We start from the raw sequence: 24,103 nt of genomic DNA on the forward strand, positions 1-24,103 counted from the left end.
ATCCCACGGCGTCTCCAAACGAAAAGGTCTTCCCGTGCATATTATAAGCACTCTCCCAACTCCTGTTCATTGACCCCCCCCCCCCAAAGCCCTGCGTTAGGGATCTTATTAATATTATAACATCTCATGGCGCGACTCTCCAGACCATGCAACGTAATATAACTGTAATCTGATGACAGTCTTGCTAACATGTTAGGAAATCTCAATGAGGTACAAAACACCATTAATTCCTAGCTGCAATTACTAGCTGTACACCTCCATTGTGGTGGACACTGCACCAACATCATAACCCAAAAGACTTTCACTCCCTTTGCTGTGATAGAGGTGTCATGGATAAAGTTAATCAGTTTTGACTTCTGTGCAGCTATTCAGCAGATTTTTTTAAAAGACATTCCTCACTTATGCTGTGTGTAAAAGCAATTACATCAGTTATTGGTTAATGTAAAAAAAGTGTTGCAAAATGTTTAAACATAGTAACAAATATACATCCGGGTAATATTTTATCTATATACTGTAATAAAATAGCCAGTGTTTCAAACAAACTTGTAAGTCCTTATGTGCAGCCTGGTGAATTAATTGGCATTACACCCACACACACACACACACACACGTGTATTAGTACATTCTCATGTACTTATATACATTATCTAGTTTCACTTGGAAAATATGTTTATTTATTATTGTATATATTTTAGACTTCTGTTTTCAGGATGTGATAATGGCCTGATTTGGTTTGGTGATTGTGAACTCCTTAGTTAATTATATTCTGCATACACTGGTTGTTTAAATTTTATTTTCCATATTTATTTGTTTATTTATTTATTTGTTGATTTTTTTGTTTGTTTGTTTCTTTTTTATTTTACTATAGGGACAGTGTAATAAAAATAGTAAAGACTGTTACAATGTAAAGACTATTAGAGTTCACAGCACTCCCATGCTTCATACAGCATATTAACTAATAATACTTACAGAAAAATCCCATCCTTGTCAGATTATTATTTGTTTACATGTGATTATAAAGAACACATGTAAAAGTTTAAAATGGTAATTGCTCATTTAAAATTAAAATTGTTATTTGGTTCGTTTGTCCTTGTTCTATATGTGAGGTATCTTTTGACTCTATATAATGTTGAAACTTGCACCTAACGTGACATGGGCATGACAATATTCACTTGTATCTAGTCCAATCCAGTCCTTTGACATTCATAGTCCATGTTTCTGTTTGTCCTTTGTCCTTTGTCTTGTGTCTGGTTTGTTTGCTGTTAGCTTCTCTGTTTAGTTTACTGCTGTTAATGTTATCTGTTGTTAATGCCACCGTGTTCATAGTAAGGTTTGTATCTCAAATATAATAACTATCTTTTTTGCCGCTAATGACTAAAAGTAAATCATGTTTTCATCATTACTCTTACCTGGGCATCTGTAGCTGGGTTTCATTTTATTTGTTCTTTCTAGCATGGGTTCAATGTTGATTGAGTGATTGTTTTAAATGTTCTAAAATCCCATTTCTTCTTCTTTTTTTATTATTATTATTTAGCACTACAACATTGCACTACCGATGCAGCACGTCCTTTGCTTTGCTTATTGATCTGTTTTTGGTTTGTCTGGTCTCAAATAATTCTGTGTTGCTTTACAGTACAGTATGTCGCACCATGGTCCTGGGGAATAATGTTTCATTTCACTGTTTTACTCTACCAGAAGTATATGATATAAAATTACAATAATAACCACTTTAACGGAACTTTGGTTGCAACAAGAATAAAATACAAGGTGGCATGGAATTGTTTTTTTCTCATACAACTATGATAAACTTTAATAGAATTCAAATCTTATATGATTAATATGAGTGTTTAAAATCCACATTATACAGTATATGAATCATAAGCAGTCACAAGCTTATTGAAGTTAACAATAAAGAAATGCCAAATATGTAATTTTCCGAAACCTATCCTTTGCATGATTTCCCAAAAAAACTTGACCATTACACAGTGCCGATACTTAACTACCATACATGTTATAGACAGAATATCACAAAAATCAGAACTGATAATCAGTGCTACTTATAGACCTATTAGGTCTATAGTACTTTAGCACTGATTTAGGAACATTAAAGAAGGATAATTATGCTTTCAAAGCCTGGTATTAATAACACAGTACATGTCATAGCTGCAAATTTTCCAGGATCAACGTAAAACATTTACAAACAGTTATGTTAATGTCAGCTTCTCCAGTCAATATCTAATCAAGAAAATTATATACTGTATGTTATTTTATAGTGCGTGAGTATATATGTGTTTGTGGGCATGTGCGTGTGTGTACAGTCAGAAAAGTTGTAAAGAGATCAATCACACCGGACCTAGCTTGTAGCATCCTGTAATTTAAATTGTTCACTTAATCATAAGTTTATACTAATTTAGGCATGGCAAAAATAGGATATGTGTAGTAAAGCATGCATTATTATAGATAAGACTTCATTGTAAATGCAGGTATTTAGCATTGCAAAAAAAAAAAAAAAAAAAAAAAATCTTGCTGTTCCTTAATCAGATTGAATGTTTTTTTTCTTTATACTGTATTTTATCTTTTTATCTTCCTCTTCATGTGGTCTTTTACATGTCGTCTGCCCCTCCTCCTGTCTGCTGAACTTTTCATGCATCTTCACATTTGATTCCAAGATATTTTTCCATATTTCAGGCAAAATGATTTTCATTATGTTTCTTTCTTCCTCCGTCCTAGCAATGTGTACATTTTCTTTCATTTCCATTTTTTGCTGTAACTCTTCTGGTAGGTCAAGTTTCCTCATTTTTTCCTTGCTGTCTCTTTTTATTTGGTCTTTACATTTCTCTAATTTCTCTCTTATACTTTTCAAAAGCGTTCTTACCTGAACCAATGTATGTTTATAAATATCACTGCTATAGATTTTCTCTCCTCTTCTGTTCACCATCTTCTCTATCTTCTCCAGCAAATCTGCGACCTGAGAACATTCTCCACTCTCTTTAATGTTGAGACAGAAAACCTCCTTTCCACTTTTCTGAATCTCCTGGTCTCCTGATTGGTTATTTCTTTGATGTTTATCAGAAACAATGAAAATAATCATTGTATTTTGCCAACAGCTTGCTCCCAAAGTCTCCACCATTTCCTCAATGAATGATTTCTTCTCTCCTGTAGGCTGATTTGCATGTAAGACCAGGAGAAAGGCATGAGGCCCTGGAGAATGCAGCAATGAATCCACATTCTCTAGTTTCTCTAGTCTTTCCTCCAGACAGATTCCAGGAGAGAACCAGTCAGGAGTGTCCATCACAATCACCTTCCTCCCGGCCACCTCTCCCTGTGTGTTCTCACTCTGCTGGGTGGATGTAGGTGTAACAGCCTGATTCCTATCCTCTCTGCCCAGAATGATGTTTTTTACTGCAGTCTGAACAGATCTACTCCCCAGCAGCATCAACCTTAGTTCTGGTATAAAAACAGATAAACATAAAAAAAAAAGATTTCCATGGTTCTATTTAAATAGGGGAGTGTGGGGGGGCTTACATGGAGGTATTCAAATTAAGACACATTATATTTGACACATTGTATTGAGGTCTTTCATTCAATATTATCCCAACTTCAACACTGGTCCTACATAACATTATCACAGTAATTAAAATGTTCAAAAACTAATACCAACGGTGCTGTGTGATTTTGTACTGTAGTAGAGGTACTGTATACCTCAGCGGTTTTATGTAGTGTACAAGCAAAGCCTAGTATTTTTTGGTTACTTAATTTAAAGAAAGTTCACTAGTCTAATTAACAGAAGTTATTGTATATTGTATTGTTTACAATAATATAAATAATACTTGTATAGTTTAAAAGTCAAACATAATTTTTCTTAGCTACAATTCAGAAAGTTTTTAACATGGTGAAGTTTTTGTCATTGAGGTATTATAAACATAAGACAACCTAAATGTGCTGAGGCCTCAAATTAGGACAATTATATTTGAGTAAGAACATTAATATACAGTAGATTTATAAAAGAGATAATACTAGGATTTAAGAAAATGCAGTGAAATATTATGAAATATAATTTAGTTTGAAAATCAGCCATAAAATATTCTAAATATCTAAAAGCAATATAACACTCAAAAGAAACTTTTCTATTCTATCTCCAACCAGAACACATACCTCCAGATTTCCTGTATGTTAGACCTTTGTGCTTCCATTTTTCATGACCACATAGTTTTTTCTATTAAAAGTGAAAAAAAAAACTACTTTTAATCTAAATCTGAACAAAAGAAACAAATCTCTTAAATACCATTTCAAATCTTTTACTTGTTAGTAAGTGGAGGTCAAAAGTTACAATTATACAAAAGTTAGCATTATCACCATTTCCATTACTGTAGATTTAAATAATAAAATTAAATAATTGCAAATGATTAGAAATATCATTATTTTTAATAACTGCTTACATAATTGTGAGGCAGTGCTTTTGTTTAATGCCTACAAAACACTTTTAAAATGTCTTCCTTAATTACTGTCTGGTCAAGCCAAACTGGGTCTTGTCATCTTAGAAGCAGAAGAGATCCAGACGCATGCTGTTAGTCATGCTGGTAAGTAATGTGTCGCCTATTACCGCATAGACCTGCTAATGTATTAGGTGGCATGAATTGCGTGGTAAGAAAAAGTTTAAAACTGTTATTATAAGCATGGAACAGTGTGATATGATGAAATTTCTCTTTAATGAGGGCATAAAACCGATTGACATTTACACAAAACATCAAGCACAGTACAGTGATGAGACTCTTAGCAACAGTAAAAATATGAGTGCTGCAAGCATATTAAAGAAGCCTGTATGTCAGGAGTTCCTGGGAGGCCAGCATTTCAGCATTGATAAAGCAGGAAGTCGGATCAGATCTCCAGTTTGCTGAGAAAACTTTCTATCTTGATGGTATCCAAGCACTAGTGAAATGCTGGGATGTGTGCATTAGTGTACCAGGAGATTATTATATAGAGAAATAAAGGGAGTTTTTACTCCCATAACTGTGTTCTGTTATTCTGCAGAATCAAAAGTCCCAGTTTGACTTGTACATGTGAAGGCGGTAAATTTAACTAGGACAATTTATGTAATCCTTAAAGAACAGTAAGATATACTGTTACGTTTGATACGTCTTATGTCTGATTTCTATAAATAACAGTGACTTTACCTTCAAACATCAAAATGTTTATAGATTATTAGATAAATAATTTTGTTTCTTAAATATTTCCTAATACATTTTATTATTGCAATATTGAATTTAAATTTGTATTACCTCAGCAGCTGAAGCTGGCTGACCCGAACATATCATAACGTAGTCTGGAAAGATTACATTAAACAATAATATAAATAAATTAAACAGAATAAAATAAATGAAAACATTAACAGTACATTTGTAATTGTATCCACTAATTGATGAAATTCATAAAACTTTATCAATTAATTAGAAAAACATTATTTATGTTTCCAACTTACTGCCATAACTGTGTTTTACCATCTTTAACCTTATTATTATTGTTAATAATATTATTAATTTGGAGCCACTCTCGTGCACAGCTTTTCAATCCATTTGAATATTTTTTGTTTTTAAATTAATGTACCATTATTTAGTTTGCCCTAAAATAAATGGGGAGATTGGTACAATTGTACAGTGCAACACTTTACTCAGGTTTTTCAATCACACCTCACATTTTCTTGCTAAAATGCACCTCCTGTATCATACCAACTTGCTTTCTACTGTAACAAGCATGACACCTGATGTTAATCAACTTTTAATTAAGCCTGTATGAGATCTGTATGAAATCTGTAGGAGTGTTTTTTTTTTTTTACAATTCATGTAATAAATTATTTGTGAAATTTATACATTTAAACCATATAAAGAAAGAGAGAGATTATACAGAAGAATCCATCACTATTGTTGTAAATAAATATTGTATTGTTACTGTGTACCACAGCACAGTTTATTTGTTAGTGTAATAGCATGGTCTAGTATTTGTAATACTAAGTGTTAGTAACATGTTTGGTTACTTAAATTGAAAATTTTTTGTCATTCGTGTTCTATACAACTGTAGATGTTTGGCGTAACACTCAAACATAATATAAGTTATGATTCAAAGATTTTTAACTTGGTGAGGTTTTTGTCATTGAGGTATTATAAGACTATTGTAGGCTGTATTATAAGACAGCCTAAATGTGCTGAGCCCTCAAATTAATAAAATTATATTTGAGTAGTAACATTAATATTGATTTATATATATATATATTTTTAACTAGATTTTAAGAAAAAATTATGTAGTTTGAAAAAAGCGCTCTTAAAATATTAAACCAAAAATCAATGTAACACAGTTTACAACCAGAATACATACCTTCAGATCGACTTTTTGTTTGACCTTGTTCATTCCCCTCTTCATTGTCACAGAGGTTTTTTTCCTATTAAAAGTGTGAAAAACTAGTTTTAATATAAACTTATACATCATTATTTTTCTCACTTTTTAGTGTCAACCATTGCTTAAAGAATTTTGAGCCAGTGCTTTTGTTTAATGCCTACCAAACACTTTTAAAATGTTCTCCTTAAATATTGTCTCGTTTAATTAAAATGATAATGTTCCAATTCAAACCGGGTCTTGTTGTTTTGTGTGTAGTAGAGAAGATTCGAGCGAATACTGTCAGTCATGCTGGTAAGTGACTTATTACCACATGGAGGAGCTAAGGTGTCAGGTGGCATGTGTGGTAAGCAAGTGGTGTGAAATTGTATTACTGCAAGCATGGAACAGCCTGGTGAAATGAAATTTCTCATAAATTATGGCATATAACCGATTGACATTTACAAAAGACAATCAAGTACAGTATGGTGACTCAAAAATTATCTTAGTTCTTTAGTGATTTCCTTAGCAACATTGAATTAAAATAGCATTACCTCGATGGCTGAAGATAAAAAAGGGCACCACATTGAAACTGATGCTGGAAAAGTAAAATTAAAAGTAAAAAAGTAAAAGTGATTAAATTAATCAAAATGAATCAATAAACTTAAAAGTATTTATATTTTCAATGTGACTGACAGATCTGAAGTCTACCATCTTTAAACTTATTATTATTGATAAAAATATTAATTTGGTGCTGTACAAAGCTTTACAATCTATTCTTTTTTTTAATTCATGTTCCATTATTTACATTTCCTTAAAATGATTAAGGGAAATGATAATAAAGGGAAAAATTGTAGAAAATGACTCTTTAATCATGTTTTGTATTCACACATTACATTTTCTTTTTGATTTGTTATTTTGGTCCATCATAACAAATTGTTTTCTAACATGCATGATACCTGACGTTAATAAACTTTTGAGCTTAAATAAGATTTCAAATTTTAAATATCCTCGCCATGAACCTGACATGTGTCAATAATTATATAGTTATATTTTATTAATAACATAAATACATATTTACACTAGATTTCAGAAAATTGCATTCAGCAGATTAAGTTTAAAAAATAATTGCATTAAAATAAACCATTTAGTTTAAAAAGCACACACAAAATATTATATCTGAAGGCAATGTAACACTCACAAGAAAAACTTTTACATTTCCAACAAGAATACATACCTTCAGATCCACTTTCTGTTTGATCTTTGTCCGTCCCTTCTTCATTTTCACATTTAGTTTTTTCCTATTCAAAGTGTAAAAATCTAGTTTTAATCTAACCTGTCCAAGAGGAGGAAATCTCTCAAACACTATACAATATGTTTAATATGATACTGTAATTGTTATTGAGAGAAGGTCAAATATTAAAACTATATGAAAGGTAACATTATAACTACCAAAGTAGTTACATCATGCTTATTAATCAACCCCAGATGTAATAAATATAAAAATACAAACAGTAACAAACCAAGCTGTTAGCCCACCCACTCTCACTTTTAAGCTGCTGCTAATGCACCAAACATATACATCAAGAACTGTATTATTATTATATATTCCATTGTGTATATTGTTATAAATATATTTTAGTGCAATTATTTAGAGCCCAAGCACTACATCAGCCCTACTGTATGTTGTCATAGTGTGTGAGGGCCCTCTTGTTATTTTAAGAGCTAAGAGCTACCAAACAATTTTCATTGTATCACTAAAATGACGATACAGTCTCTTTATATTTTCTCCCTTTTAGTGTTCACCATTGCTTAAATAATTGACAGGCAGTGCGTTTGTTTAGTGCTTACTAAACTGCCCACCATTTTTAATGCCTACCAAAATCTTTTTCCTTCAATATTGACTGCTTTAATTAAAATGAGAATGTTCCTGAACTACAGTATGAGGGGAGTTCAAGTCAAAGTGGCCTTGTCATCTAAAAAAGACAGCTGAGCAAATCTGAGAGCATATTGTTAGTCTTGCTGGAAAGCTCTATTTCTCCTATTACTGCATGGTGGCACTTACTGTTTGTGTCTGTACTACCAGAATTCCTAGGAGGCCTGCATTTCAGCACTGGCAAGAAGCAGGCATTCAATTTAGCAGGTGGAATTAATATAATCCTTAATGCACAGGCTGATGTCTGTAAAATGTAGTGAATTTACCCTCACATGACAATGTCTACAGTATAGATTCTTAGCTTAATGATTCTAGTTATTTAGTAGTTTGATTAATTTCCCAATAAATTTTATAATTTCAAAATGTAAAATAAAATGTATTACCTTAGGGGCTGGACCTGGCCAAAACCACCATGTTGAAGCCTGTCCTGAACAGGTTAGATTAAAACATAATATTAACAAATAAAATAATAAAAACAAATAAAAACATTTTAACAGTATATTCTTCATTGTATTTACCGACTGCAATCAAATTGATCAAGCTGAATTAGACTTTGAGATTGATACATATACAATATTTTCCCAAACAAACTGATTCTATCTCATGTCACGCATCCTTTAGTGTTGTAATGTTACCTCTGTTTCGTATTCTTTCAGAGATATTACAGTCCAGTGCATCTTAGCTCCCAGATTACCGTACTTTAATATGGTGTTTGCACAATGTCTAAACTGCTTTATGGCCTCTTGCACAAAACAAATCTCAGACTTAAAGCAAATTTGGCTGCTTTCTATTTAAATCATTTGAGAAACTGCAGTTGTTCAGTATTTTTGATGTGGAGGAGATGCAGTATTTTGTTACACTCCTTGTTTGACAAATATAGCGTATGTGCATATACTCTTAGCAGCATGTTCCTCAGGAACATTTACAGTACCACAGGGTCTTACAGAGTCCTGCTCAGGCTTAGACCTCCTATCAGCGGGTCAGCTTTACATGGATGTATGTCAGTTAAAAGATGAAAATAAATCTTAGAAGTAATAAATCTTAGAATATTGTTTCAAGTCATTTTGCCCATATGTGTTGAGGTTATTCATTGCATATTATTCCAACTTCAGCACTGATACAGTGGCATTTTATAAAAGTAATTATTTAAAAAAAACAGCCTATTATTAACAATCCTGTGTTGTTTTGTAATGAAGTTATACTGTATACATACCTTTTTTTTATATATATATTAGCAAACCCTAGTATTTACAGTATTGAGTTTCAATAACTTTTTTGTTTACCTAATTTAAAAAAGTTTAGTCATTCACTTTTCTTTTTGGACAGAAGTTGACTTTTAACAGTCAAAAATATCATTCTTAGTTATGATGCAGAAAGTTTTTAACTTAAAAGTTTTTGCCATTGTGTGATTATAACTAACAACTTAAATGTGCTAAGGCCTCACTTAAGAAAATACAAGATTTCAAGAACCTGGTTTGAGAATATTATGAAATATTTTTTAGTTTGAAAAGCACACATACCATAATTGATCTAAAGGCAATGTAACACCCACCAGAAAACCCATTACATTTCCAACCAGAATACATACCTTCAGATCCACTTTCTGTTTGACTTTTATCCATCCCTTCTTCATGTTCACATTGAGTTTTTTCCTATTCAAAGTGTGAAAATCTAGTTTTAATCTAAACCTGTTCAAGAGGACCAAATCTCTCAAACACTATACAGTATGTTTAATATAATATTGTAATTATTAAGGGGTCAAATATTAAAACTATACTTTGGCAATAATGTTAACTTTCGTAGTTATATCATGCTTATTAATTACCCCAGATGTAATAAATATAAAAATACAAACAGTAACAAACCAAGCTGTTAGCCCACCCACTCTCACTTTTAAGTTGCTGCTAATGCACCAAACATATACATCAAGAACTGTATTATTATTATATATTCCATTGTGTATATTGTTATAAATATATTTTAGTGCAATTATTTGGGCCCAAGCACTACGACATCAGCCCTATGTCGTCATAGTGTGTGAGGACCCTCTTGTTATTGTAAGGATTAATATATTATTTTTTTTCCCACTATCCGGGGCTTTTTGGAGGGTCTTAACATGCTCAAAAAGTCAAGAAAATTGGCAGACAGGTTGGAATCCACTGCCATTAGGATGCCAGAAAGTCTCACACAAGATTTTGCTGCATTGCTCAAACATACTTGCACATATGTTCATGAAATCCGGTACACAATTAGAGCTCATTGAGCTGAACTATTTTCACGTTGCATGTCATCGGCTGTACTCAACAGGAAGTCAGTTATTTTGGGTTGTTTGCAATCACACCCAAAGGATTTTGATACACTCTACCTAGGGAATTTATATAATCACCACTAAACTGGGCCTTTGTGATCTCAAGACACTAAGGATGCAAAATTAGCGCAGGGTGCTTGGGCTTGCTCATCTTTGCTTGCAACTATATTCTTTTGATTATTCTTTCATTTTCTTTATTGCTGCTTGTCTCTGAGAGCTACCAAACAAATTTCATTGTATCACTACAATGACGATAAAGTTAAACATTTGCATGGTGCAAACGCTTTAAAGAAGTCTGTACTACCAGAGTTCCTAGGGGACCTGCGTTTCAGCACTGACAATGACAAGAAGCAGGCAGTCCCATGAGGGCTCCAGCTTACTTTCTACCTTGATGGCATCCAAGCACTAGCGAAATGCTGATAAGTACATTAGTGTAGCAGGAGATTATATAGAGAAATAAAGGATATTTTACTCGCATAACTGTTCTTTAATTCTGCACAATCAAAAGTCCCAGTTTGTCTTGAATGTCCCTCAAACAGGTGGAGGCTGTAAATTTAGCAGGTGGAATTAATATAATCCTTAATGCACAGTAAAATATACTATTTTACTAAATTTGGTGTGTCTGATGTCTGTAAAATGTAGTGAATTTACCCTCACATCACTATGTCTATAGATTCTTAGCTTAATGATTCTAGTTATTTAGTAGTTTACTTAATTTCCCAATAAATTTTATAATTTCAAAATGTAAAATAAAATGTATTACCTTAGGGGCTGGACCTGGCCAAAACCACCATGTTGAAGCCTGTCCTGAACAGGTTAGATTAAAACATAATATTAACAAATAAAATAATAAAAACAAATGAAAACATTTTAACAGTATATTCTTAATTGTATTTACCGACTGCGATCAAATTGATCAAACTGAATTAGACTTTAAGATTGTTACATATACAATATTTTCCCAAACAAACTGATTCTATCTCATGTCACGCATCCTTTAGTGTTGTAATGTTACCTCTGTTTCGTTTTCTTTCAGAGATATTACAGTCAAGTGCATCTTAGCTCCCAGATTACCGTACTTTAATATGGTGTTTGCACAATGTCCAAACTGCTTTATGGCCTCTTGCACAAAACAAATCTCAGACTTAAAGCAGATTTGGCTGCTTTCTATTTAAATCATTAGGGAAACTGCAGTTGTCCAGTATTTTTGATGTGGAGGAGATGCTGTATTTTGTTACACTCCTTGTTTGACAAATATAGCGTATGTGCATATACTCTTAGCAGCATGTTCCTCAGGAACATTTACAGTACCACAGGGTCTTACAGAGTCCTGCTCAGGCTTAGACCTCCTATCAGCGGTTTTGTTTCAAGTCATTTTGCCCATATGTGTTGAGGTCATTTATTGAATATTATCCCAACTTCAGCACTGGTACAGTGGCATTTTATGAAAGTAATTCTTAAAAAAAAAAAAAAAAAGCCTATTATCAACAATCCTGTGTTGTTTTGTTATGAAGTTACTATATACATACCTCAGCTTTTTTAAGACAGGGGTAGCTGCAGATCGAAATAATGGGCGTGTCGAAAGGTAGGGGCATGTCGAAAGGTTGGGGCGTGCCGAAAGGTTTTTATAATTGGTCGCGCAAGTTGCCTGTTTCACATAATGGCTAATATTGAACGCTATTGTTCTTTCTAACGCGTTTATGTAATGCAGCCAACATAATCATCTATATTAAAATTCCATTATTTTCCTGTAAAATATCGATATTACAAATATTACTTTCTGAACATTCTACTGCATTGCCATGGGTTACTGACGTCATCCTCGCACGTTTAAGTCATGATCGTGGCTAGAAGGGATATATAGCTCCGACCGGAAACTAACAATAAAATGAATTTGTCAGAAGGGGCGTGGTGTCCGTTCGTTCGCAGAGGTGAATCCAGGCGCAGGTGCAGGAACGAGGCGTTGACTGTTCTTAGATGAATGAGTGCCGGGGAGTCGGGAAGCCGGGAAGTACGCTGGCGCTGGGAACGTGCCGCGAGCGTGGAGCTGGGTCGTAGTCGAGGAGAGAGTGCGTTGGGTCGTGAGCCGGGAAATCCGTCAGCGTGGTGTCTGTGCGGAGACATGAAGATAAGCCATGGTCGAGAGAGCGCGCGTTGGGTCGAGAGCTGGGAAATCCGTCAGCGTGGTGTCTGTGCCGAGACGTGAAGATAAGCCGTGGCCGAGAGAGCGCACTTTGGGTCGAGAGCCAGAAAATCCGTCAGCGTGGTGTCTGTGCCGAGACGTGAAGATAAGCCGTGGTCGGGAGAGCGCGCGTTGGGTCGAGAGCTGGGAAATCCGTCAGCGTGGTGTCTGTGCCGAAACGTGAAGATAAGCCGTGGTCGAGAGAGCACACATCTGGCAAAGACATGACAAAGACTTAATGGACAACTTACGTGGGGTGGATCTGTCACATGGACGAGGGAAGTAGAAGTCGGACTGCGCACGGGTTGATCATCCTGGTTATCGTAAAAGGTCTGACGAAACGGGGGGAGAGCTTGCGTGAAAGCGTTTTCAAGGGGATGTCCTTCGTGGTGAGCATGACTCAATCTCCTACACAGTATTTGGGAGCTTTGGAGTGGTGGCGGTCCACCTGTTTCTTATAAGAGGAGATGGCTCGTAGCAGAGTTCGCCTAGCGCGTAGCCACGTTTGCCTGCAACGACGGACAAAGTGTTGGGCTGACGGGGTCTCCACCTCTAGTTCTTGGACTGGGAAGAGTGGAGGTTGGTAGCCCAATCAGCACTGGAATGGGGACAACCCTGTCGACGCGGAAGGCAGAGAATTGTGGGCATATTCGACCCAAGGGAGAAACTTGCTCCAGGTGGTAGAGGGCCCCTGTCCTCATGCAGAGGAGGGAGACCTCTAGTGCTTGGTTTATACGCTCAGTCTGTCCATTGGACTGGGAATGGAAACCTGATGATAGGTTGGGAGTGGCCCCGACAAGCCTGCAGAACGCGCCCCAAAAATGAGAGGTGAACTGAGGGCCCTGGTCTGACACAATGTCCGTGGGGAGGCCATGGAGCCGAAATACATGGAGAACTATGCATCAACAAACTGATGAGATGGGTCAGGGATAGTGAGGATGAGAGCAAAGGTTAATCTTTGCTTAAGGTTAGCGAAGGCTTGGTCGACTTCCTTATCCTAGCAGAAACGGGTCTTGGCGGAGGTTAGCGAGGTCAGGGGGGCGGTGATGGAGCTGTACCCTCGTATGAAGCAGCAGTAAAAGTCAAAACCCAGGAACCATTGGAGGTCTCGCCGCGAGGCTGGTATGGGCAAGCTAGTGACGGCCTGGACCTTGGCAGGTTCCATCTTCAGCATGAACGGGGAGACGACAAAACCCAGGAAGGTGGTGGAGGGTGTGTGAAACTCACATTTCTCCGCTTTGACATAGAGGTTTTTCTCCAAGAGTCTCTGAAGAACCTGACAAACATGGTGACGGTGTTCCCCCAATCCTTGAGGGAAAATTAGAATGTCGTCCAGGTAAACGAATACAAATGGATTGAGAAAGTCGCGGAGAACATTATTAATGAGGGCTTGGAAGACGGCAGGAGCGTTGGTGAGGCCAAAGGGAACCACCAAATATTCATAATGTCCCGTAGGGGTGTTAAAGGCCGTCTTCCACTCGTCTTCCTCACGGATACGGACAAGCTGATAGGCATTCCATAGGTCGAGTTTCGTAAACGTGTCGTTGAGGCCCCTGAAATCAATACATGGCCAAAGGGACCTGTCCTTTTTTTCTCGAAGAAAAAGCCTGTCCCGGCAGGGGAGGAGGATGGGCGGATGATTCGGGCGGGCAAGGGCCTCTGTAATGTACGTGTTCATGGATTCTCTCTCTACTGGCGAGACAAGGAGTACAGTTGGCCTTTGGGCGGGAAGGTGCCCGGGAGCAGGTCGATGGGGCAGTCGTAAGGGCGATGAAGAGAAAGCGACATGGCTCGGGTTTTGCTGAAAACCTGCTGGAGATCGTGATAATGAGCAGAAACGTTGGAGATATCTGGGGTGTATCTTGGCTGTAGTAGGGAGTGTAGGGAGTGCAGAGCGAAGGCATGACGTGGCGCAAGAGGGGCTCCAACCCGCTGGATGTTTGATCCAGTCAATCTGGGGACCATGAAGAGCTAACCATGGAAGACTGAGGCGTTGACTGTTCTTAGATGAATGAGTGTGTGCGTATCGAGCCGGGAAGTCCGCTGGCACTGGAAACGTGCCGCGAGCGTGGAGCTGGGTCGTAGTCGAGGAGAGAGTGCGTTGGGCTGTGAGCCGTGAAATCCGTCAGCGTGGTGTCTGTGCCGAGACGTGAAGATAAGCCGTGGCCAAGAGAGCGCGCGTTGGGTCGAGAGCCATGAAATCCGTCAGTGTGGTGTCTGTGCCGAGACGTGAAGATAAGCCGTAGTCGAGAAAGCGCGCGTTGGGTAGTTAGCCGTGAAATCCATCAGCGTGGCAATCAAAAAGGTGAGGAGAAGAGAAACGAGAATCGGGAAAAAAACTTAGCAACGTGGAGGCTATCAAAATAAATGCGAAAGTATTGGTTCGAGATACACAAAAATCTGGCAAAGACATGGTGCACTGCGCTTCCTTATAAGCTCAGGAAAATCAGCGCTGAATGAGAAACCAGTGTGCAGGCGGGGCAGACCGGGGGCGTGGGAAGTGACATGACAGCGTGGGAAAACAAGGGTGCGTGATGAAGAGCATGACAGCGTGGGAACGGAAATGTCAAATGACAAGTGCGGTCTTGGATCAGCGCAAAACGTTGAGAGCGTGACAGAATTGTTATACCTATTGGGTCGTTTTTCACATCTAAACCTAATCCTTTCTGTAATACAAAAAGTTTTATTGTTGTACAGTGAGAGAAAAATATTGTTAGATTGATGTGCGCATATCCAATAGCTAGAGCTGGATTCCTCTTTGCCTTAACTGTGTTAAACCCATAATCAAAATCTAATTACAATTATTTAAAAGAATATAGTACCACAAGCTGTTCATAAATTTTTTTATGTAATTTTAATATTTTTGCAATACTATTTACTTTGTATTGGTTAAACAAGACCAAAACAAAGTTACAGAATTAGTCATTTAGAATGTTTTGAACTGACAGTTGTTTTTCTGTAGTTTTACTAAAAGTGCATGAAAACTAAAAACACATCGCCTGATAAGGACAAATATGGTTCATAAAACACCACAATAAGGAGGAGGAAAAGTACAGTTTAGTAACCTTTGAAGTGGCACTAATTTAGTAAACAGACACAATTTTAGCCAATAAAACATTTATTTAGTTCCAAATGTGGAGGCAGAGCTGCACTGTTTAAGAGCTAAAGAAAAAAATAATAACCCCTCCACCCAATCTGGTCATTCATTCATGCTGTTGTAACAGTCCATAGAACAGAATCCGCCAAACTCTCTGTCAAAATAAAATGCTGTGAACACTCTTTTCTGTCCGATGCCACAGTAATATGTGTCTGTCAACAACAATTAAACGAACAATTAAATGACAAAAATAAAGAAAAAAATTATTTATATTGACTAACCACACCGGGCCTTACCGCCGCCATGTTCTTCCACGCTAAACTAAAGGTACCTACATATAAATAGGATTACCGCTAATTGGCCAACGCAAAAGCTCCTTTCACCAGTGAGAACCCTTTCGACACGCCCCCTACCGTTCGGCACGCCCCCGACCTTTCGGCACGCCTTTTGCTCTAGCCCCTAATTTTAAAAAGTTTAGTCATTCACTTGTCTTTTGACCAGAAGTTGACTTTTAATAGTTAAACATACCATTTCTTAGTTATGATGCAGGAAGTTTTTTACTTGAAAGTTTTTGCCATTGTGTGATTATAGCCAACAATTTAAATGTGCTAAGGTCTCACTTTAGCACAATTATATTTAATTGATGATGTTAATACACATTAATAAAAAAAATACAAGATTTCAAGAACCTGGTTTGAAAATAATATGAAATATTATTTAGTTTGAAAAGCACACATACCATAATAGATCTAAAGGCAATGTGTCACCAGAAAACCCATTGCATTTCCAACCAGAATACATACCTTCAGATCCACTTTCTGTTTGACTTTTATCCGTCCCTTCTTCATTTCCACATTGAGGTTTTTCCTATTCAAAGTGTGAAAATCTAGTTTTAATCTAAACCTGTCCAAGAGGAGCAAATCTCTCAAACACTATACAGTATGTTTAATATATAATTGTAATTATTAAGAGAAGGTCAAATATTAAAACTATACTTTGGCAATAATGTTAACTTTCGTAGTTATATCATTCTTATTAATCACCCCAGATGTAATAAATATAAAAATACAAACAGTAACAAACCAAGCTGTTAGCCCACCCACTCTCACTTTTAAGTTGCTGCTAATGCACCAAACATATACATCAAGAACTGTATTATTATTATATATTCCATTGTGTATATTGGTATAAATATATTTTAGTGCATTTATTTAGAGCCCAAGCACTACATCAGCCCTATGTCGTCATAGTGTGTGAGGACCCTCTTGTTATTGTAAGGATTAATTTTTTTTTTTTTAACACTATCCGGGGCTTTTTTGGGGGTCTTAACATGCTCAAAAAGTAAAAAAAAAAAAAAAAAAATGGCAGACAGGATGAAATCTATACAATCGCCACTAAACTGGGCCTATTTCAGCACTGACAATGAAAAGAAGCAGGAAGTCCCATAAGGGCTCCAGCTTACTTCCTACCTTGATGGCATCCAAGCACTAGCGAAATGCTGATAGGTACATTAGTGTAGCAGGAGATTATATAGAGAAATAAAGGATATTTTACTCGCATAACTGTTCTTTTATTCTGCACAATCAAAAGTACCAGTTTGTCTTTAATGTCCCTCAAACAGGTGGAGGCTGTAAATTTAGCAGGTGAAATTAATATAATCCTTATTCTTATATATCCTAAATATACTATTTTACTAAATTTGGTGTGTCTGATGTCTGTAAAATGTAATGAATTTACCCTCACATCACAATGTCTATAGATTCCTAGCTTAATAATTCTAGTTATTTAGTACTTTCCTTAATTTTTCAATATATTTTTTTATTTTAAAATGTAAATTAAAATGTATTACCTTAGGGGCTGAACCTGAAAACCACCATCCTGAACAGGTTAGATTAAAACATAATATAAACAAATAAACCATAATGAAAAATAAATCCAAGCATATTAACAATATAATTATAATTAGATTCATCAATTTTTAAAATAATTTACTGTAAATAAATAAATTACAAAAACACTATCTTTTTTCACAAAAATACAGTGAATATATTGTTTTACATAATCAACAATAATAAAGAGTAAACAAGATAAGGTACCTAGCCATGAGCTTGATGCCTAAAGAGTAAAGTAATAATATTCATTAGTGCACAATCACTTTTACAGTTTTTACAGACTTTACAGTTCTTTAATGTTTTAACCAAAAATATCTGCAATGTTTGCATTCACTTTTAAAATGGATTGAAACTAAAAAGCTATACTAATTATAAGCAGTGGTTGAATTGTAAAAAACATTTCAAGGGGGATGGTGTGGTCAAGTATTTATTATTATTATTATTATTATTATTATTATTTTCTTTGGGGGTTAAAATATTATTGCTAAATATGTCACATTTTAGGAATAGTTTTTTAAACAAATTATATTATAATCCAGCTTGGAGCCATCAAAACAAAACACATGCATTTAAACATGCAATTGTCAAAACTATCATTTGATTCTTTCAGTGGCTTTCATCTGGGGAGAATTCTAGGAGTAGAAAAAAAATCTACATAAACATTAGTAATAAGATTAATTTTATAGTCTGTAGTTTTGTATGACTACACACTAGTCTCTCTCTCTCTCTCTCTCTCTCTCTCTCTCACACACACACACACACACACACACACACACACACAGACAAATAATCAAATTACTATTATGGCATTTAAAAATAAATTATTGTCCCGTCTTCCCTGAGAGAATTTGTGCTGGTATATGTATCATACCTTCAGTTCTCTGAAGATGAGAGAGGCCTGTGATTTTTTAATTTGTGATTTCTCGTTATCAGTATAAAAGACACCTGTCCACAACCTCAAACATTCACACTCCAAACTCCACTATGGCCAAGACTAAATAACTGTCAAAGGACACCAGAAACAAAGTTGTAGACCTGCACCAGGCTGGGAAGACTGAATCTGCAATAGGTACAGTAAGCAGCTTGTTGTGAAGAAATCAACTGGAGGAGCAATTATTAGAAAATGGAAGACATACAAGACCACTGATAATCTCCCTCGATCTGGGACTCCACGCAAAATCTCACCCGTAGGGTCAAAATCATCACAAGAACTGTGAGCAAAAATCCCAGAACCACATGGGGAGACCTAGTGAATGACCTGTAGAGAGCTGGGACCAAAGTAACAAAGTCTACCATCAGTAACACACTGCGCCGCCAGGGACTCAAATCCTGCAGTGCCAGGCGTGTCCCCCTGCTTAAGCCAGTACATGTCCAGGCCCGTCTGAAGTTTTGGATGATCCAAAAGAGAATTGGGAGGAAGTCATATGGTCAGATAAAACCAAAATAGAACTTTTTGGAAAAAACTCAACTTGCCGTGTTTGGAGAAGGAATGTTGAGTTGCATCCAAAGAACACCATACCTACTGTGAAGCATGGGGGTGAAAACATCATGCTTTGGGGCTGTTTTTTTGCAAAGGGACCAGGACGACTGATCCGTGTAAAGAAAAGAATGAATGGGGCCGTGTATCGTGAGATTTCAAGTGAAAACCTCCTTTCATCAGCAAGGCATAAAAGATAAAACATGGCTGGGTCTTTTATCATGACAATGATCCCCAAAACATCACTGCTCTAGAGGAGATCCGCATGGAGGAATGGGCCAAAATACTAGCAACAGTGTGTGAAAACCGTGTGAAGACTTACAGAAAACGTTTGACCTCTGTCATTGACAACAAAGGGTATATAACAAAGTATTGAGGTAAAAAATTTTTATTGACCAAATACTTATTTTTCACCATAATTTGCTAATTTATTCTTTAAAAATCCTACAATGTGATTTTCTTTTTTTTTTTTTTTTTTCATGCTTTTCAAGTGGGAGAACTTGCACAATTAGTGTCTGACTAAATACTTTTTTGCCCCCCTGCAAGTCAAAAGTTGTGCTTGAACTGTTCTTCTGGCCGTTGTGAAAATGCGAACAGCATAAAAAATGATGCAAACTTGTGTGGGCTTGTAAACAGCGCATTACAATATTGAATTCTGATTGGCTAATCGCCGTTATTAGTTCAAAAATGATCATACATATAAATTTTTAATATTTCATTTTTATGACAAATTTTACATAATACACAACATTATTAATCTAAAAGGGATGGTAAGGGGGATTGTGGTTTTAGAGAGGGGATGGTTTTTGTTATTTGTTTTGCCCCACATCCCCCCTCAAATCGAGCACTGACTATAGGCTACTAAAAAAATAAAAAGCTAACCACTGTAAAGACACGGGTCTCACAAAAGGGCATAAATACACTGCTACCCCGCAGAGTTCTGAACAAGCAGAGGCGTGGCAGTTGCCAGGTCCTGATACCTTAGGTGGCAATCATTAGGTAGCACCAGTAAGGTATCAGGGCCAAAGACAAAGACCCAGCCTCTGTTTTCTTAAGATGCTGGCGAGAGAGAGAGAAAGAGAGAGAGAGAGACGCACACTGTCCTTTAAGCATGGTTAAGTATAAAAGCACAATTTTTATTTTTAGTTTCCAGAGCCTCATCTGGTCTCATGTGTGTATTGTAAGCACTCTCTCAACCTCCTGTTTCATTGACACCCTCTGAAGCCCTGCATAAGGGCTCTTATATACATTATCTCATGGTGCAGCTCTCCATACCGCACTACATAACAACTACAGATTCCAATTAAATAACCAAATTGTTAAGTGGAGGAAACGTGCTAACCAATACACGTCAATGGGAGAAGAAGACACCTCCCTATCTTAACATTTACTTCATAGGGTGTAAGTCATGTTTTCCGTGTCAATTTCCATACTGAAATTTTATACTTTACATGCTGCGAAGCTATGAGTTTTTACTGCTGTGTTGTTAAAATGTGTATAATTCTTTTCAAAACTAAAATATGGTAGAAATAAAAGGTACCTGGGATTGTATCATTTCTGTAATTCTGGTCAGTGATTCATAATTCTTATGACACTGCAGTAATCCCTTATCTTCATGAAACAGACAGTCGACTGTGACTGTATTCTCTCTGTGTACAGCTCTGCTGCTGTTTGGTACAACACACTCTGGATCAAAGGTGTGATGGAGCACCACCAGAACTGCAGGTTTGGTTCCTAGGAAAAAATAATGGGATTATTTCAGAAAATGCAATGCATTAAAAAAAAAAAAAAAAAAAAAATCCTGACAGTGGCCTCCGAGTGGCGCAGTGGCCTATCATTCAGAGATCGCTGGTTCGGTTCCCGGGTGATGCGGTAACCTCTTGCAGCCAGAGGCCTAGAGAGAGCTGATTGGCCGAACTCTTTCAGAGGGGAGGGATGAGAGGTACTTAGTGCTCCCACATTAACCATGGCTCTACAGCCAATCGATAGCGCTGTCCTCTGAGTGTGTTACGCCGCCCCCAACAGTGCGTGAGCGAGCAGTTCGAAAAGATGCGGTTGGCTGGCGTCACATGGTTCAGATGAAACACGTGATAGTCTTCGGCCCTCCAGACTAAGTGGTAGTAGTAGCCTTAATGTGGGAGCCCCCTAGTGACGGGGAGATATTAGATACGACTAAATTAGGGAGAAAATCGGGAAAAAAATCCAAACAAATGAAAAATAAATAAATAAATCCTGACAGATAAGTGTTTCCGTTTATGCACGCAGGCGCTGTGTGTATGTGTGTAAAGCTAAAGTAAGTAAGTGTGTGTGTGTGTGTGTGTGTGTGTGTGTGTGTGTGTGTTTGTTTTACACACACTAAAGGTGGGAGAGAGAGAGTGTGTGTGAACTGGCACGGTGTCAAATTACGCACGTGCACATACATAACGACAGGAAGGGGAAATTACCCACAATTTCGCAGCGCAAGAGAGAGATAAACTGTAGGCTCAGTTGTGATTACGTGACGCTCTGCGTCAAAACAAAAAGCGCATGCGTGATACATAATAGACTCGCAAACCGTGTTACTCGCAATCCGAGGTTTCACTGTACTTTATAACATACTATTACAATGATTAGTCTCTGTGCTGTCTTGGCAGCATTACACAATTACTCAATTATTCTTTTCCTAAAACAATATGCCCTTTTCAGTTTTATTCATCACCATATTTTAATACCTGAGGAACTGTGAAGTTTTTGCACTGCTGCTTCAATGTCAGTTCCTGCTCGTGACACAACAGGGCAGAAGACCAGAATGAAATCACAATCATCCACTGTAGACACGTTCTGAAGGTCAGATGTTTGTCTTGTAAGATGATCTATGATGGCCTTGTGCACGTTCAGTGTATTTCCAGACAGAAGAACAAAAAACCTTTTTCCTGACAATACATTTGTTATATTTTCTGCAAGTAAAAGTAATAATTTTTAATTAGTCATTATTACTAAAAACAAACTACTACCCATAAACCCAGTGTAATATGCTATTAATTAGTTCATGTAGTTGATCAAGTGTGCACATTTGATTACAATATAGATTTCTGTACCCTGACATTATAACAATTCATTTTAAATACTTACCTTAAAATAATTAGGAAGAGATTTATTGAAACGAGTTTGTAAAGAAATTGTGTAAACAGAACGTTAAGTCTGTGCTGACAAATGCTAGTAATTGTACAGTGTTCATGCCTTTGTACTGTAACATTTTGGCCCAGTGTTTTCTCCTGCATGTCAAAATATGAAAGGTAACTATAAAGTAATTATTTTACACACGTACCATGATTTTTCTGTTTTGTTGTTTGATTTTCCTCTTTGCTTCCTGGTCCTTCTGCTTTCTTGCAGACATTATCACATTGTTCTAGTTTTTCAACCATTCTGTTTATCTTTTGTCCTTCTTAAATAAATATTGCAAAAAAGGACATAATTCGAACACCCATGCAAACACTGTATAAGGTATAAGGTTTAAGTTTTTTAAATAACAATAATAATAAACATTTTTGAACACCTACCTGAAGATTTTAGTTCTTTTTCACCATCGCCATTTCTGTTCATCTCCATCTGAGTGTCAACAGTTTCACTTTCAGCAGTAATGTGTGTCTCTGACTGGTCGACCATTTCAAAGTCATCTTTTGTGCCTGATGGCTAGCAAAAATATGTTTGTTTACAATATAAAATAAAAAACAAAAAAGGCAAATGGACTTTGGCAACATAGTTTACAGCTTACAGTTTACTGACATCGTTTCCAGAATGTCTTACCTCTTCCATAACTTCTTTAGTCTGTTTTGGTAAGAGATTAGAACAAATCAGACTGTTCGGCGTCAAACTGGTCTTTGCTCGGGTTAATAGCTTCACTCTGTTTGCTGTAGAAGTAGAGCGGAAAGGCGAAGGGAAGAAAAACAAACAAAGACACGGTTAAGGTGATAAAGTGACACACACGCATGCGCAAATAAAAACACATTAACATCGTATACACACATTTTAGTATATATAAAAAAACAGGTATAACCTCATTACTATGTAAACAGCACTTCAGGAGCATTTACTCGCCGACTGCTATCTACAGAGTGACTGCACAAAAACCCCGTCACCTTTCACTTTCGTTATCAAGCGACTCTGATTTTCTTCGTTTTTAACCCTTTAACACCACCGGGACTCGGAAACTCTATATTTTCTTTATTATTATTATTATTATTATTATTTCACTGCAACCCTTTATAATACCGACAGTCTCAGTTTTTCAGGATTTTACCGCTAAATGTCTCTAAGATCGCCTGCCTTACGCATAGTTGATAAGCAAACTTCTACAGCATATATAAATAAATAATCAGTTGCGTTTGAAGTTGAACAACATCCTATGCTATGTGTTTTCTGCCACCTACTGGTTGAAGTGTACTATAAAAAAATAAAATAATAAGAATAATAAAAAAAAAACTATTTGCTTTGTTGTTGTTGGTGTTGTTTTGGTTGTAAAACTCAGGTTCTTATTAAAGTCATAATAAGAAAAACAAAAAAGGACTTTATTATGCAGTCTATAAAAATTTTAGCAACAAGCTATTGCACTATTAAATGGGCAAATACCATAAAAATACCAAGAGTTCAGACAGTACTCATTTAATGATTTTCTGTATGAATTTAATTATTTGTTAAAAATATGCAGTCACGTTAAGTCTGGCTGCTGCAACTTCCTCCCAAAATGTTTGGACATTTAACTGTTTACTGGTTTAGCCACTTCCTGAGAGTTTTATTCCACTGACGACAGCAATTGGTCATGTTTAGCTAACAGGAGTTTTCTCCATTCTTAAATTATGCAATTTG

The 24,103-nt window shown here is 36.4% G+C and overlaps 1 protein-coding gene across 5 annotated transcripts; it reads right to left on the reverse strand.

Annotated features, from left to right (window-relative positions):
* Positions 1–1,778: 1,778 nt before the first annotated feature.
* LOC128512211 (uncharacterized) lies at positions 1,779–23,450 on the reverse strand. Of its 5 annotated transcripts, none has more exons than XM_053485380.1 (16): positions 23,295–23,442; positions 23,045–23,148; positions 22,798–22,930; positions 22,566–22,679; positions 21,970–22,194; positions 20,799–20,992; positions 17,986–18,004; positions 17,739–17,767; positions 9,891–9,954; positions 8,686–8,729; positions 7,604–7,667; positions 6,921–6,964; positions 6,370–6,433; positions 5,280–5,323; positions 4,156–4,216; positions 1,779–3,447 (listed from the first exon to the last, which is right to left on the reverse strand). In XM_053485380.1, exons 2-16 carry the CDS (start codon positions 23,051–23,053, stop codon positions 2,534–2,536), a joined length of 2,022 nt encoding a protein of 673 aa, XP_053341355.1. In that variant the 5' UTR covers positions 23,054–23,148; positions 23,295–23,442; the 3' UTR covers positions 1,779–2,533. The 5 variants fall into 5 exon arrangements, with proteins under 5 accessions (XP_053341355.1, XP_053341354.1, XP_053341357.1 ...); XM_053485379.1 differs by having other exon boundaries at positions 22,566–22,682; positions 23,295–23,441; XM_053485382.1 differs by lacking the exon at positions 21,970–22,194 and having other exon boundaries at positions 22,566–22,682; positions 23,295–23,444.
* Between the last annotated feature and the right edge of the window lie 653 nt (positions 23,451–24,103).

The sequence above is a fragment of the Clarias gariepinus genome, chromosome 24 (genome assembly GCF_024256425.1).
Source record: "Clarias gariepinus isolate MV-2021 ecotype Netherlands chromosome 24, CGAR_prim_01v2, whole genome shotgun sequence".
Classification (NCBI taxonomy): domain Eukaryota; kingdom Metazoa; phylum Chordata; class Actinopteri; order Siluriformes; family Clariidae; genus Clarias; species Clarias gariepinus.